The sequence below is a fragment of the Nicotiana tomentosiformis genome, chromosome 6 (assembly GCF_000390325.3).
Source record: "Nicotiana tomentosiformis chromosome 6, ASM39032v3, whole genome shotgun sequence".
NCBI lineage: Eukaryota > Viridiplantae > Streptophyta > Magnoliopsida > Solanales > Solanaceae > Nicotiana > Nicotiana tomentosiformis.
In genome coordinates this window covers 143,806,784-143,823,976 of record NC_090817.1, presented here as the reverse complement: position 1 = coordinate 143,823,976, position 17,193 = coordinate 143,806,784, and the positions used below count along the sequence as shown (strand labels likewise).

General features: G+C 32.0%; 2 protein-coding genes across 2 annotated transcripts; both read right to left on the bottom strand.

Annotated features, from left to right (window-relative positions):
• Positions 1-285: 285 nt before the first annotated feature.
• Positions 286-1,931, bottom strand: LOC104107689 (ninja-family protein 3-like). The gene is made up of 2 exons (XM_070177971.1): positions 1,245-1,931; positions 286-788 (listed from the first exon to the last, which is right to left on the bottom strand). The coding sequence occupies exons 1-2, from the start codon at positions 1,828-1,830 to the stop codon at positions 325-327; spliced, it is 1,050 nt and encodes a 349-aa protein (XP_070034072.1). The 5' UTR covers positions 1,831-1,931; the 3' UTR covers positions 286-324.
• Positions 1,932-3,186: 1,255 nt separating this feature from the next.
• LOC104107690 (uncharacterized) lies at positions 3,187-6,570 on the bottom strand. The gene is made up of 6 exons (XM_070177972.1): positions 6,254-6,570; positions 4,744-4,943; positions 4,115-4,255; positions 3,923-4,003; positions 3,499-3,626; positions 3,187-3,399 (listed from the first exon to the last, which is right to left on the bottom strand). The coding sequence occupies exons 1-6, from the start codon at positions 6,480-6,482 to the stop codon at positions 3,354-3,356; spliced, it is 825 nt and encodes a 274-aa protein (XP_070034073.1). The 5' UTR covers positions 6,483-6,570; the 3' UTR covers positions 3,187-3,353.
• Positions 6,571-17,193: the final 10,623 nt, after the last annotated feature.

Here is a 17,193-nt window from a genome sequence, read left to right as displayed (position 1 = left end):
GTTTGATCAAATTTTTAAAAAATACTTCTAAATATATTTTTTTCAAAAGTATTTTTAGTGAGAAGCAATAGCTTCTCCAAAACTGCTTCTATTTACCCTCAAAAGCACTTATTCCCCTTTCCAAAACTTTACCAAACACCTTACTTTAAGAAAAAAACATTTTTGACAAAAAAAAGGAACACAAAAAACGGACAAAAAAAATAAAAAAAAGCGCTTTTGACTCAAAAAAAAGTTTGGTCAAAACAGGGCTATTAGTCCCCCAACAAAAAAAAAAAAGAGAAAAGAAAAAGAAAGGCAGAGGGGTTGAGGATGATTTAGCTTCAATCAAGAACAAGGGGGGATTACAGTGATATGCCTCAAAGGATGTGATACATCAACTCCACCAGCATGCTCCACAAATTCAGAAGGAGTAAATGATTTTCCATGGCAAACACAGATAATGCTAATCTCCGTTCTATTATTATACCTGTATAACAACCCCCTTATAGTCTTCCCATTTGGACCATTACCAGTGGTTGACACACACGGCATTCGAGAAAGCAATGAAATGCCACAATTCTTGATTTCAGACTTTGGAATCTGCTTCAAAGGAGAAGAAAATGGACCTACATTTGCTTGGTTTGTGGAATTGGGACCTACTTTAGCATCAAATTGCATTCTCTTCTCTGCATTTTGGTTCTGTTCCTCTTTGATAGGAATGACATTAGTTGTAAGTTGTTCAAACTGTGTATGCTTTCTCCCTGAAGTACTAGGCTGTATTCCTTGTGCATTATCACTACTGCTTCGACCTGCAAAGCCACCAACTTGTTAGGATCAAATGTATTCAATAAAAAGATAAAGCTGTTCACATTAATTTTTGATCCATGACATACGTATGTTTGCAGGGTAAAACGGGGTGTGAGAGTAAATGTAGCTAAATGTTCTTTAAACTTCCTCTGTTTTAGGAGGTGGTAGGAGGTGGTGATCAACTATATTGCACGGACTTTTCAAAATGCAGCCGCACCGTATCGGATCATCCATAAATACCGTACTTTTGAAGGATTCGACGGACACCCAATAATGACGTTTTTGTAAAGCCCGAGTAACATAGGTGATCAGGGCCAATGTTTATTCACATTGCTTTAACTTTTTTCCCCTTGTACTAGGCACATATTGTTTTTCCCCGGTTTTAAAATCCAACATGTGGAACCTATATATATATATATATATATATAACTTCAAATTAAAAGAACAAAGTATATTACCTTTAGGAGATGAACTTTGGCATTCTGAAATTGTCGAGGAACATCTTTCCGGAGAGCCATTTGACAACGTTTTGCAATTCTTAACACTGCTTTTGCTGGAGAAATTTCCCTCCGATTCACTACTCATACATTGGTTATAACTCATATTCCCACCCCTATTCTCATTATAACGCCTAAAACCCCGACAATCATCACCCTGTAGCACATTTTTCTTCATCAATTCCCTTTTCCCAGCATTCTGATCCCAAAATGGAACTTCAACATTCTGATTATTTACATTTGAATCTTGATTCAAAGAAAGATTCAAGCTTTTTGCAGCTTCATAGGTACCACATTCATTGCTAAAAGTACCAATTTCCCCTTTTCTACGAACTTTTTGCGCTGAAATTTGTTCTTCATTTTCCATCATTTCTCTATGTATTGCCCTCTTTTGTGACCTTTGGCACTCTATTAACATCTTATAATCTGATTTTTTTGTGCTATAACTTCCTCCAATGGATAATCCTAAACTCAATTCAATCCCATTATCATCTTCCTTCAAAAGCTCCAACATTTTACAATCCTTCGCCATTAACACAGTAAACATATATAATTAAAACTTCATAAAACGTTCAGCTAATTGATTTCTTGTAAAAGCTTTTATCTTTTGGAACAACGATGTTACTTTACTAATATTAAAGAGGATAGAAAAACAGAACTATTTAAGCAGTAAATGTAGAGTCAGAGAAAAGGCCGGGTAGAAAGCCACGTGGCAAGAAAAGAGACGATGAAGTGAGAGTTTCATGACACGTAAGATTAATTAGTCCAAAGCGTTTAATGAAGCAAAAGCGTTAATCCACCACCTCAAGACCTGCATGCTCTTTATCTGACACGTGGCTTTGAACTGTGGCACGTGCACTGAGGTTCTAGTTTCGCGACACGTGTCTGAACTTAGCAGAAGGGGCCATTAATGAATAGTACGACCAAGTGGGTGAAAAGATTTTGGTGTCTCCTAGGAATGTGTGGTTAACTTTACACGTGGCGAATAAGGACACACGTTGTTTATGTTCTGGTGGGCCCTTTTTGGAAAAGACTGGTGAACTTGACGCATGGTGGGGCCAGTTTCAAAGTACACGTCAGCTATCAGTTAGGTCATTAGGAATTTCTGTACGACGGGGCGTGAATGACCAACTAATCTCAAAGCACAATTAAAACTTGATTACTACATCAAATTAATAACACAAGGTCATTTGTTTGACAAGATACACAGTTTAAAAATTTTAAAAAAAGATTGATACATACTACGTCAAGGTGTTTCATTAAGTACTTAAATAATTAAACAAAGACTTTTACTATGTAAATCATACAGGAGTAATAAATAAAGTTTATTTTTCAATCAGTGACGGTAAGAATTTCACACATTTTTACGTTTTTTCTCTTTTGGATAAAAGAATGAATCTTTGCTATTATTTGGACATAAATTTAATTGAAACTTGAAAAATAAAATTTAAAAGTTGTGTTAAAAAATAATTTTTGAAAGTTAAAATTATATTTTAAAATATATTTTATTTAAAGAAAAATTAATAATTTTATAAGTGAAAGAAAAAATTTCACCAATTTTTAGAACTTGAATTTTTTTGAATTTTTTTACCAAAACACGATCATACTTTATAAACAAACAATATTTTCAATTTTTTTTTGTTTTTAAAAAAATAAAACCAAAATCTATGGTCAAACGAATCCTAACTAGTTTTCAAAAAGATAAAAACATTTTTTTTCTTTTAGATTGTATAAAAGAAGTGTATCCCATAAAAAGTACAGAGCAAAGTTCTGAAAATATTTCTTCTTCAATTTCCACCACTTATGATATATAATCTCCTGTACTAGCGAAAGGGGGGGAAAAGAAAAGCAAAGATCTATATAAGTTCTGATATCCTGATGCAGTGCACGATTAAATCCACCGTCCCTGAAACTTATGTGATTGAGATTTCAAATTCAGAAAATGCCAATCTCCAAAACAAAAACTTTTGCTTCTTTCTCAAAGAAAAGATAGGATGGAGAAACTGATTTCACATAATAACTTAAGAACTGACAAATGTTACAGTCTCTGTTAATATAGTCATTAGCATTTTACACCGGCGTTGGCAGGCGAACGATCAATTGGCCGCTCATAACACTGCAAATCACAAACGAGAACATATTAGATTTGCTAAAACTCGTGTATATGAAATTGGATTTACGATTATAGTTGAACTACTCGGGCTAAATGACTCACCTTTTTACGTAATAATAACAGAAATCGGCCAAGATAAACGTTTGAACAATTTCTGCCAAAAAGACCATTGGTATCCAGAAGTAACCGCGTCCAGCCAAGTATATATATGCTCCAGCAGTGTCATAAACCTGTATAGGAATAGTTGCAATTCTTAAGTTTACATTATAGAGCTTGGACTCGCGTTGATAATGGACTAATGTGTAAGTTGCCATTTGGACCATATTATTTGCAAGGGCTAATTCAGAATTTAGAGTTAGTAGGTTATAAATGAGTGTGATCTTATTATATATATAAATCTTAAAAAAATTTCACGAAGGTATACATAGTCCGAGCCAAAGATTCAGTTGAACCATAAGATCTGCCCTTGATCTGCCTCCCATTGTTCAAGAAGATATAGAGCAGAAGATAATACTATAAAACTAACCTGAATAATCCAATGAGCACAACCTAAGAATCTTGCAACACCCAGTGCAAAAACATAATGGGCTGAAAATGGTTCAATTATCTGAAATGCAACAATATAACATATTATTGGCTTTTTATTTAGGAAAGATAAGTTTAAGAAGAAGACGTGCTTTTTTCTCTCTATATATTTTGGAAAAGAAGAGATATGAACCTGAACATTCTGCATCAAGCGAAGCTGAGGAAGCACCGAGACAGATTCCAGGTACACACAAAAAGCCCAAAGCATCCGGTTGATGAGAATATGAGTTGTAGTAGGATGGACAAAGAAGGCTATAACCGCGGCAGGAACTATCTGTGCAAAGGAGTGGCGTAGTTCAAAAGCAATATCATGAAGCAATTCCATTTGCAAATAAATCATTTACAAAGCGCCATCTCATCGCATCCCTGGTTGGTTGGCCAGGGATTTGAGTTCCTTTTCTGTGAGTGCATATTTGTAATCTTTCTTTGTTAGTACTCGAACAACAAATATTAGACCTTCTTCCTTCTAATTTGTTTGTTCATTTGGTAACAATGTACATGCATCTAATAGAACTTATATAAGTCAAGATCATCACAAATGGGGGCAAGTGATCATGTTGGGGAGAAAAAACAATAAAAATAGAATAGCATTTTATCATTGACAGAGTAAATGGGATCACACATTTGGACATAGAAATAACACTTATACGAAAAGTATATGCACTAATATAAGCTTAAGAACTACTCAATGAATTAGCAGAAACCAGCGTTTAATTCAACAAAATCATACAGGAAAGAGTCGTGGAGTGGAATTGTATTTACCGGATAATATAAGGGCATGTTATCCAGATCTGCCATGTAGGATGACTTCAGCTTGAACTTCATCATATATATTACCCACAACGTTGCCACAAGGGTGATTAGATCTAGCACAGTGTGGATATCCGCTTCCATGATAAAACTACAGTATAACCTTACGGCCAAAAATATAGCTGTAAGCACTTGAGTCTTCAATGAAAGACCTAACAAAGCAGGAAAAGAAAGAACATCAGATAAATGGTGAAAAGGAATCTTTTTTTGGTACAGTAGAAAGAATTACTAAGCCTCAAATCGCAAATTCGTATAAATAGTAAATAATTTGACAAGTGCTACAAGTAAAAACAGCTCATGTTGGACTTCTTGCATTCTGCCTGTAATAACATGGTTCTGAAGTAGTACATTTTATACAACGGGAACACATTGGACAATCATTTTATCGAGGGATAATAGGGAATGTAAAAGATTTACACTGTCATAACGTTAAATTAGATTACAATGCCTTGAGCAAAATGAATCATCTTTTTGATGTCACCATGTAACTGTCTAAGAGCAAAATGAATCATCCTTTTGGACATATCATTTCTTGTAAGACAGCATGTCATTCAGCTTGACATACATAAATATGTTCCTGAATCCTAAGTTCCTGACTATCAAGAGTCCCCTCATGAAACAGATTTGATACACACTCTTACTTTAGCAATCGAATGATCTGTGACAATAACTCAAGTAGTCACATTCAACTGTATCATTTTTTTTATAAGGTATAGATGCAAGAGAATTCCTCATTGATGTAGGCATCACATGAGCCTGACCAACACAAAAGGTACAGCCAAGTCCAAGACGAGCATGACAGTCATTTTGTTGTTTTACCTTATTATTCAATCAGAAAATGACTGGCCTTGAAAGGGCCACATAATTGGACACTGTCTCATGAATCAAATAATTCAATAAATACCTAAAATCCACTTTTTCTTTTTCCTGTTTTTTTCTTTGGTTTGGTTGTGGGTGGTTTTGGGGGGGTTTGGGGGGAGGGGGCTAAAGAGGTATACGAAAAAACTGATTTATAAATAGAATATCCCAAATTTAATGTCAGCAAAGTAAAGTGTAAAAGGAGAAAAAGGAACACAGAAAGGAGAACTCTTTTAGCTGCCACAGACAAACCGTGAATACAATAAACATTGACTCGTCTAAATTTATAAAGATGCCGAGAAAAAAAAAACATATCTATTTATCTAAAAGTGGATAAAAAATTATTTATAAAAGCAAATAATCAAAAATGAAAATTTCCCCACGGAGTCCAAATTTCACTTTGTCAGATAATGAAACAACTCAATCAAAAGGGAAACTACACAAAAAGCAATAAATTTGCACAGAGCAGACTAGCAGTAACAGAGTAACACGAAAGTTTCCAATTTTCTAGCTTGTATATCGAGAAAAAAGAGCAACATGCAAATAAAAATAAAAGAATTAATTTTTATTACCAAAAAAACAAAGATTTTACGACTGAAATTACCAGAGCAAGTTTTGAGAGTGGTCAATTTGTAAATCAAAACCAAAAGCCCAATCAAATGAATAGCTTCAGCCATAACAAAGAAGTAGTTGTGATCATGGACGACCAACTTGAGAGTAACCAATAACGTGAGCGCTGTGGTTAAACCCAAAAAGATTTTCACTTTCTTCGATTGTCTTCGAACCCATGAAAACAGTTTCTTCGCCGGCGATATAACCCCCTTTTGACCCATCTCCGTTACCGTCCGATCACCGGATTTTTTTTCTTTTTTTTCTGAGGATTTGTTGAAGGGTTTAACGTTTTTATTTGAGGAGCTTTTAATGCTTAGAAAATGGCGGAGTTTTTGTAGTGAAGTGGGAAGTGAGGCTGGTCTACGTAAGACTAACCAATGATAAATGGACACGTGGATAATTAAATATTTTCCCAATTAGGATTAGATTATTTTTAGGTGTAACAGATTACTTTAGGACATTAAGACAGTATACTTACCATAACGGGATTTGGTGGGTTTTGGTCATCTTCCAACATTCAGTTTCTTCTTTTTTTTCCTTTTTTTATTTATTTGGAGAGTTAATATTAATTTCAGAATATCATATTATTTTGTATTCAGTGTCTGATACTTTTATTAATTTTTCATTAGCCGGAATTGAGTCGTGTAAGTTTCTAAATCGAAAGCAATGTCTACTAATATTTTTTTTTTTTTTAAATCGAACTTGAGATATCTGATTAAGAATGTAGCGATCATATATGTATCACCGTTAATCCTTGTGGTAATCTCGTACAATCAATCTTATTATTATGATGGACATTCCAAGTGTAACAGTTTTCTATTAAAGAAGTATTGTTATTTAATGTTTAAAATGGTAAAACACAAGTCACATGTTCTGTTCTGTTAATGAGATATAAGAGTTGACTGTCTATCTAATACAGTACTGTCTTTTCTTTTCTTGGGTTAATGTATTACATTGAGTCAACTTTGACCAGGAAAGGATTAAATAAAAATTATTGACTAGAAAAAGATTAAAGAATAATTAATAAACTGTTATGAAATATAGCTCAAAGTAACAATATAGAACAAGAAAAAACAAGCTAAGAGATATAGAGAGAAAGTGAGGAGAGATTTTTATTTCTTCTTCAATTGTGTGTATTTTCCTATCTATTACAAGGCCTTTATATAGGCATGAAAAGTGAAGAAAAATATGTCATTTAATATGTCATTAAGCATAGAAATATGTCATTGAATATGTCATTAATCATTTGAGAAATCATGGAGGAAGAGTAGACATCCATCATAATTTGATTTTTCTTATAGCACTCCCCCTTGGATGTCCATAGATAATGTGCCTCGTTAAAATCTTATTAGGAAAAAAACCCTATGGGAAAAAAAATCCTAGTGAAGGAAAAAGAGTACACATGTTTAGAAATACGCCTTTTGGTTGCCTCGTTAAAAACCTTGCAAGGAAAACCCAATAGGACAAAATCTTATAAGGAAAAAAATTTACAACGCGTATTAACTCCCCCTAGTGAGAGCATCAGTTCACATCCTTGAGCCTTCGCATCCTAATCTTGTACACTAGTTTCTTGAAGTTTGATGTCGGTAGAGATTTGGTGAACAAATCAACCATATTATTACTTGAACGGATCTGTTGCATATTGGTATCACCATTCTTTTGAAGATCGTGTGTGAAAAATAACTTTGGTGAAATGTGTTTTGTCATATCCCCCTTTATGAATCCTCCCTTCAATTGGGCTATGCATGTTGCATTTTCTTCATACAAAATTGTGGGTAGTTTGTCACACTTCAAACCACATTTGTCTCGAATAAGGTGTATTATAGACCTCAACCATATACATTCTCGACTTACTTTATGAATATCAATCATCTCAGAATGATTAGATGAAGTAGCCATGACTGATTGCTTAGTCGATCGCCAAGATATGGCAGTGCCTCCATATGTAAATATATAGCCTGTTTGAGATCGAGCCTTGTGTGGGTCAGATCAATACCCAGCATCGGCATAACCAACAAGATCGGGACTACAATCATTGCCATAAAATAATTCTATATCGGTAGTCCCTTTTAGATACCGCAATATGTGTTTAATTCTATTCCAATGTCTCATTGTAGGAGCAGAGCTATATCTTGTTAAGACATTAACTGAAAAAGTTATGTCAGACCTTGTAATGTTAGAAAGATACATTAGTGCACCAATTGCACTAAGATATGGTACTTCGGGACCAAGAAAATCTTCATTATTTTTATGAGGTCGGAATGGATCTTTATTTATATCGAGTGATCTCACAACCATCGGGGTACTCAATAGATGTGCTTTATCCACATAGAATCGCTTAAAAATCTTTTTAGTGTATGATGATTAATGGACAAAAATTCCATCTTTCATATACTCAATTTGTAGACCAAGATAAAATTTTGTCTTTCCAAGATCTTTCATTTCAATTTCTTTCTTTAAATAGTCTACTGCTTTAGGAAGCTCCCTAGGAGTTCCAATGATATTTAAATCATCAACATACACGACGATTATAACAAATTTAAATTCATATATTTTTATAAAGACACAAGGACAAATTGAATCATTCTTGTACCCTTCTTTCAACAGGTACTCACTCAGGCGATTATATCACATGCGCCCTGATTGTTTCGATCCGTATAAGGATTTTTAAAGTTTTATTTAATAAATTTATTGAAAACCTTAATATGCTTCAGAACAATTTAAATCCTTCAATAATTTTTATTATACACATATCATTTTTTTTTATTGCCAGATTAAAATCTGAAATGACGACATCCACCACAGGAGAACATGTCTCTATATAATCAATGTCAGGATATTTACAAATCTTCTTGTGACACAAGTCGTCTTTATGTCTATTGACTTGACCTTTTTTTCGCACAAGAGCACATTTATACCTCCACTGGCTTTATACTTTCAGGTGTTGGGACTATCCGTCCAACTTCATATTTTTCAGGTGAAATCAATTTTTATTGTGTATTTTTCATTTGGCCAATTATTTATCTATCCAAATTTCATGACAAATTTGAGCTCAAGATCCTCATCAATATTAATAATATTGAGCGCTACATTATATTAACAATATCGTCGACGATCATTTTATATCGGTTCTACTATTACCCAATAAAGACATAACTTATTGAGATCTTTTTATCTTATTATTTTCAGGTACTTGAGCCTCTCCCATGAGGTATTGTGAAGTGTTATGTCGTGGTGCTCTTCTAGAGCACTTGCCTCCTTATTATGACCATCTTGAACATTTGCTCCTCTCCTTCTTCAAGGAGTTTTATTTTTGGAACTGATTAGTCTATTATGCTTCATGCATGTCATAGACTCTATTCATTATGAACTTTATTTTATTTGGAGCATTAGCAGTTGAATATGACATTTAGTTTTGGGTCAGCAAATACGCATGACAATATTTTGCAAATAAATTATCAATTAACTTCAAGTTCACATTTTCTCGTACGAGGATCTAGATGTACTCATAATAATTCATTACATGCATTACTTTTCCAGCTGCCCATTTTCTCCCCCTATTGTTGGGATCACCAATGCATATCCCTGGCCTTATTTGGAGATCCATCTTTGTGTATTGCGGTAAAATAATTAAATCATATAGCACATTCATATTTCTAGATGGAAATTATTTGGTTTCTGACCCTGAACCGATTGTGATGGGGAGAACTTATCATAATTTGGCTAGATGCATACAAGTGGTGTTGTATATTAAATAATACATCACATACCAAATTTTATTTTGGCAGTTTTGTTCTCATAACCAATGGTTTAGATATAATTGGAGGCATACAATTTCTGCTAAACCAACTTGGATTTAAACTAGTATTATCAAGATAAATCATCATAATTTATATACTGCAATTGTGCTCTAATAATTTGAGCAATCAATCTTGCAAAAGCCAAACTGCAAGTTGATAACAAATACACATGTGACCATAGAATATATGCATCTATTAAAATCATATAATAGTAAACGATCAACATGGAAGGTGACTGAGCCCATATATTTATCACCTTTTATTCATTCCAGAAATCAAGGGATTCAATCCCAACCTTAACTTGTATATCATGAGAATAAGCATCACAAGAGAATTCTTGAAGAATCTTATATTTCTTCAATATATGCCAATGTAATTCTCAATTAATTTTTCGCATCATAATTGAACCGAGATGGTCAACCGGTCATGCCAACTAATATTTGTTTCGGTAAACCTCTAGTTTACTTGTGACATATGATTCCATCATCATGCTTATATTTGTGTAGTACAAATAGAAAGAAAATTGGGTAATCTTTCATATTTACCTGTTATGATTATAAAAATATGAAGATATTCAATATTCCTTTTATTTATAGTCTTAATATGCCAACCACTTTGGCTTATATATTTGAAACTCAAAAAGTTTCTTTTGAGACCTTACAAAATCAATGCCGTGAATAATTTTATTTATCCGGGTGGTAACAAATTAATTTTTCCGGAGCTCTTAACAACTTTTGTACTGCAAGATCTTTTGTCACACCATTCATATGGTAAATGTCTCATTCACGGAGAAAATTATATCATAATAAATTGTCATGGTCAAAATCATCATAAGCAAAATCATTTTTTGCTTTAATTTTGCCTTTAATAACCTTTTATAAGGCACACCAAAATATTTTTTGGCGTATCACATGTACGCGACCAATGACATATTCATGTAACCACACAATAATATTTATTCTCTTTATTTCACTCAAACCTCCCTTAGAAGTGAGTTATGTGGTATTCATCTAATCATGCATTGCATGTATTTATTCATTACGTTTATCACATATTGCTACATTCACCTTTAGAAATGGATCTGCATTCTCAATATTTATCACAAGTCACATTCTCTTCAAGGAATGGATCATAACCAGCGGCGTGCTTTATTATTTTTCATATCAATTTGATGGTAAACATTGCCTTCACATTTTGAAGGATTATTTTGAGAACCCTTATTGTTCTTTTTTTATAATCATACTGATGATTATTATTATTTTGATCTTTGGAACGCCCACGTTCATTATTCAACCACTTGTCTTCATTTGGACTTATTATGCGCCGCTACCACATTCACTTCAAGAATGGAGCAAATCAAGTGGGGCAATATTCATGCCTTTTCATGAAAAATATATTATTTTTCTTTAGTCTTCATTATATCATCAATATGGTATAGTGGGACTCAAACCCAATATATTACCAATATAAAGTCATGTTAGGCCATAATGAATTGGGACTCAAACCCAACTCTTATCATCATGGAACATCAGGACTTGATCCTGATGTCTTACCCTCTTGGTGCATTGCGACTTGAACTCATTGAAGTTGATATCATTAATAGCAAAGGACAAAAATAATTTCAAATACGAAGGAAATACTTAGCTCTTGAGTTAAACTCTTCATAATGTCATTTGGATATAATTCTCAACAATAGACTTTCTTTTACTCAAATCAGCTAAACATATATATGAAAGTATAAAATAATATTAAAAATTCACATGTGGTCTTTGATACAATAAGCTTACTTCAGGATGAAAGTGATATAACCAGAACATTAAAGAAAAATGATGTATCAAATAGAATAATATAGTACTAATAGTTACCATGCACTTTTGTGAAAATTAAATATTATGCTCTCTAGAAAAATAAAGAGATATAGCAGAACCTTTAGGTTAATTAGGGAATCAAAAAAAAATTAGGGGACAAATCTTTGTCTACTATCTACTACTACATGTTTTTCATATAGAAATTATTCAACATGTTAATTTGATAAGTACTATCATCAATGAAAAATTGGGTGTAGTACACACTTCTTGTACTAATATTTTATCTTATTAAAATAAAATAATTACGAGTATTATTATTATTATATTATATTTGACAGTAAACTAATGTATAATAATTATACTAGGCATACTAAAACCGTATTATAAGGTAAAACCATAAGTATACATAATAAAGTATAATTTTAATTTTGTAGATTATTTAGTATACCGCATGCCACCTATTATTTAGTTCATGAAAATTTAACAAGGTGACATCCTTAGCAACCACATAAATACTAATTTTTTAATAACCGTATCATTGCTTATTCCAAATATTGGTATAAACTTATATGGTTTAAAGCTCGGACTTGTTGCTGTAGCAAAAAAACGTGCCTGTAACACAGAAGTGGAATTCAACCTTGAGGTTAGAGACTTCGTGCTGATAACGTGTTATGAAATATAGATTAAAGTAACAATATAGAACAAGAAAAAATAAGCTAAGAGATATAGAGAGAAAGAGATGAGAGATTTTTATTTCTTCTTCAATTGTGTGTATTTTTCTATCTATTACAAGGCCTTTATATAGACATGAAAAGTGAATAAAAATATGTCATTGAATACGTTATTAAGCATAGAAATATGTCATTGAATATGTCATTAAGCATTTAAAAAATCATGAAGAAATAGTAGACATCCACCGTAATTTAAGTTTTATTATAACATAAACAATATTGTAGCTGAACCAAGTTTGCGTATGATCACCTAACATAAATCTTCACTTTAGTCTCTATTCTCTAATGATTGCGTGATTCTTGGTTAAGATTGACCTTTTGACATCTTTTTCTATATGAAAATAATGTTATTGGAAAGCAAACTTAACCAATTACTAACTACCCCTAGTTATCATTGAACTGTTGCAGTAGTCAAAATATCAGAATCTGTTAATTATTTTCAAATGAGTTTTCTTAATATTTGTGACTCTTCAAAGTGATCAAGATAAGTGATCATTGTATATTTGTATTGACTAATCTCTTTTTATTTTCTTTTTCGAACCATCATTTTGTCCAATTTTAACATCATTCTCTTTGGAACATATTCGTCTTGCATAAATACAAAATACTTGTACGTTAATTTTAGTTTAGAGTTGTGAAATTTTAAAGATTCATTTTTTATCTCAAATTAATGTCTAATTCAAATTATTTCAAGATGTGGCGTATATTAAAACACTTTTTTTTAGAAATTGAAAATCGAATAATGCAAGCTCAAACTGAAAAATTGAATGCACACCCTTAGAGACCATTAGTTCGTCAAAGACAAATTTGACCTTTATCCTTCTTTTTCGGCCTTAATAAAAATGTATTAAAAAGGAAAAAGTAATAGAGCATATGGTTTTGTCGCCCATTACAAATATGTTTTTAGTTTTATGACTCCATATTTTTTTTATACATAAGAGATTTATCTTTTACAAGTAAGAGATCTAAAAAAGATATTTTCTTAAATTCAACATTGTAAAAAGCCATAAAGGCCTCCGTTGGGGGGGGGGGGGAGAGAGAGGGGGGAGGAAGTGCTATTTGTACATCATACCTTTTTACAAATTTATATTTAGAAAAATGACCTTTTTAGATTTCTTATGTGTAAAAGACAAATCTCTTACGTGTAAAAGTAAATCTCCAGTGTGTAAAAAAAATAGATAGGTTCAAAAAACTAAAAATTGTTATAAAACAATAAAAGAAGAAGAAGAGTATTGCAGAGAAAAGTAGAGAGACGAGATTCTTATTGATTTTGGATGATTTACAATAGAATAAAATCTCTCTATTTACAGGGAAAAAGTGACTTAGCCACCAAGTAACAAACCCTAAAATCTCTATAAAATATAGACATTCACCTTAAATATAAATCTATTTATAACACTTTTCTTGAATGTCTATTCAACAGATAATGTGTCTCATTAAAACCATAACTAAAATAAAATCCAGTGAAAAAAAATTCTAGAGAAGGAAAAAAGAATACATATATCTAACAATACGCCTTTTGGTTGCCTCGTTAAAAATCTTTGTAAGGAAAACCCATTGGGACAAAAAAACTTGTAAGAGAAAAAGAGTACAACCGTATTAACTCCCCCTGATGAGAGCACCAATTCACATCTTTGAACCTCTGCATCCCAATCTTGTACACTAGCTTCTTGAAGGTTGACATCGATACAGATTTGGTGAACGAATCAACCATATTATCACTTGAATGAATATGTTGCACCTTAAAACTATCAAAGGTATTCTTGCTATCACATTATCATGCTTATAGTTATAGCAAGATACATATATGCACAAATCACACTTAGGATGTGATACTTCAGGAGTCAGGACCAAGAATTGTATATGCTTTAAGCGATTTAAATCCTTCAGGGATTGTCATATAAGCTATGTGAATGGACTTTAGATTTATATCAAGTTTTCATGTCATGCCAAACATATAAAATACATGAAAGTAATTGCACACACCATTGATTTTATACTTTTGAGTGTTTGAACTATGTGTCCAAAACAACATGTCTTTCATATGAAACCAATTCTACTTGAATTGTTTCTCCAGGCTTAAGATCCTCATATATATATATATTTAGCGTTATCATAGATGTAATCGACGAACATTTTATATCGGTTCCAATTACTTTTTTTCCTTCATAAAGACATAACATAAAGATCTCTTCATTCGTATTTTCATGTACCTGAAGCTCTCATGATATTTTATGAAGTGTTATGTCATGTGATCTTCTAGATCACTTGCCTCCTTATTATGATCATTTTGATCAGTTGCTCATCTTCTTTATCAAGAATTTTATTTGAAACCGATTTGTCTATATGCCTTAAGTATACCGTAGACTTTGTCCTTCTAGGACTTATTCTAATAGGAGTATTTGCAGTGAGAATACAATTACTTTCTTTGGATCAGCAAATACGTCTGCCATGCTTTGCAATATAGTGCAAATGAATTATCTTTTTATGAACTTCAAGTTCATATTATCTCATTTGAGAATCTAGATATACAAATGATAATTCATTCCACGTAACATTTTTTCATTTGTTTATCCTCTCTCCCCCCTCATGTTAGAAAAACTAACTTGCTTCCTCAACTTTGGAAATCCACCTTTGTGCGTTTTGGTGTTAATCAAAATATACACCGCATAATAATAATAATAATAATAATAATAATAATAATAATAATAATAATAATAATAATAATAATAATAATAAGAAGAAGAAGAAGAAGAAGAAGAAGAAGAAGAAGAAGAAGAAGAAGAAGATGGAATTATTTGGTTCCTGACCCTGAACCACTTATGAGGGGATCGAGAATGTAATATACTTTCGTATATAACGTCTATCAAAGTGATATAGATAACTTTGTTCTCATAAGCAATAGTTTAATTATGAAGTGGAGGCACTAAATAAATTATTTTGCTAAACTAACTATGATGTAAACCAACTTATCAAGATAAACTATCTTGAACAGAAAATCTAAAAATTATGCTCTAAATTAAATTATTAAGCAAGTTACCCCACAAATACCAGATTGCGGGTTAATAATAATCGCACATGTAACCATCTCATAGATGCACCTTATGTGGTATACATGGGAGGTGGATGAGCCCATATTCACCTTTGATGTTTCCAGCATTCATGAGATTCAATCATAATTTTAGTTGGTTCATTAATTAACGAGAACAAGCAACATGAGAATTCGTAAAGAATTTTCTAGTTCTTTAATATTTACCCATGTGAATTCTCTTTTATTTTTTCACATCATACTTAAATTAACTAGGCTAAACCAATTATACCAACTGAATAAATTATCAATATTGATAAACTTCAGGTTTCCACTATGACGTGTACAATTTCAATAAACTCCAAGTTTATTATGAGTTTTTATATCAATAAACTTTTACTTTATTGTGGCATTCTTTTATTTATGTAGTACAAACTGGAGAATAAAGTTGGTAACTTTTCACATACATATTACCCCGCTACAAGTTGTAGTAATAAAAGATATTAAATCTTTCCTTTATTTATAGTCTCAATATAACCAACCGCTTTTGCGAATACTTTAGAAACTCAGTAAGTTTCTTTGAGACTTACTACAATACGATGCCTTATTTATAACAATTTTATTCCTCCAAAATAGTAATAATTGGCTCTTCCATAGCTATCAATTATTTTTGTACTATCACATATTCATCAACATCCATATGGTGAATATATCTTTCAAGGAAAAAGTTATACCACTATGGTCATGGTCAAAATTATTATAGACAAGATATGTTATTTCCATTACTTTTGCCCTGTAATAATCACACTGCCATAATATTTTGGCATAATCACAATAGGTACATGATCAATGACCATTCATGATAATAATAAAATTATTTTCTTATTTCATCCCAAACCTCCTACTAGAGGTGAGTGTGATATATTCACTACCACTAGCACGTTCATATTGTTCCAAGAATGAACATGTATTCATAAATCACATGTTATCACATTCACATCATGAATGGACCATAATCATCTATATATGCTTTACAAAATCTCATGTCAAATCGATGACAAATATTACTTTCACATAGTGAAGTATTATTTTGAGAATCCTTATTGTTATGATTACCACAATGATGACGATTATAATTTCGTCTATTGCCACATCCACATCTATTTATACCTTCGCGGTAATAATTTTATCTTCCTTCAACCTTATCACATGTTGTTACCACATTCTCTTAAGGGAACGAGAATGAAGCAAATTTAATGGGACGAGCTTCCACTTTTTGTACTCATAATCATACATGAATTTGATCATGATAAGACGTCAAAATTTTACTACTTCGGGTGGTTATAATTTCTTACAAACTATATTAGAGTTATAATCAAATTTATTGTCTTTGCTTGTATTTAAAATCAAATTATAGAATTTCAAGAATTTAAAAGAGAAAAATAAGGTAAAAATACTTACCTTCAATCCACAATTTATTCCTGAAAGAAGTTCATGAAACAATTGACAATCATTATGCTTAATATAATATACAAGTTGAGCACCATGCACGTATCCCAAAGCAT

What these genes read in the sequence shown, in the direction of transcription:
- LOC104107689 (XM_070177971.1), bottom strand. Translation starts at nt 1,830, where the DNA reads ATGTTTACTGTGTTAATGGCGAAGGATTGTAAAATGTTGGAGCTTTTG. An exon ending in CCAAAGTTCATCTCCTAAAG is followed by an intron (nt 789 to 1,244) that starts GTAATATACTTT and finishes GTGGCTTTGCAG; the next exon opens with GTCGAAGCAGTAGTGATAAT.
- LOC104107690 (XM_070177972.1), bottom strand. Translation starts at nt 6,482, where the DNA reads ATGGGTCAAAAGGGGGTTATATCGCCGGCGAAGAAACTGTTTTCATGG. An exon ending in GTGCTCATTGGATTATTCAG is followed by an intron (nt 3,627 to 3,922) that starts GTTAGTTTTATA and finishes ATTCCTATACAG; the next exon opens with GTTTATGACACTGCTGGAGC. An exon ending in TGTTATTATTACGTAAAAAG is followed by an intron (nt 3,400 to 3,498) that starts GTGAGTCATTTA and finishes TGTGATTTGCAG; the next exon opens with TGTTATGAGCGGCCAATTGA.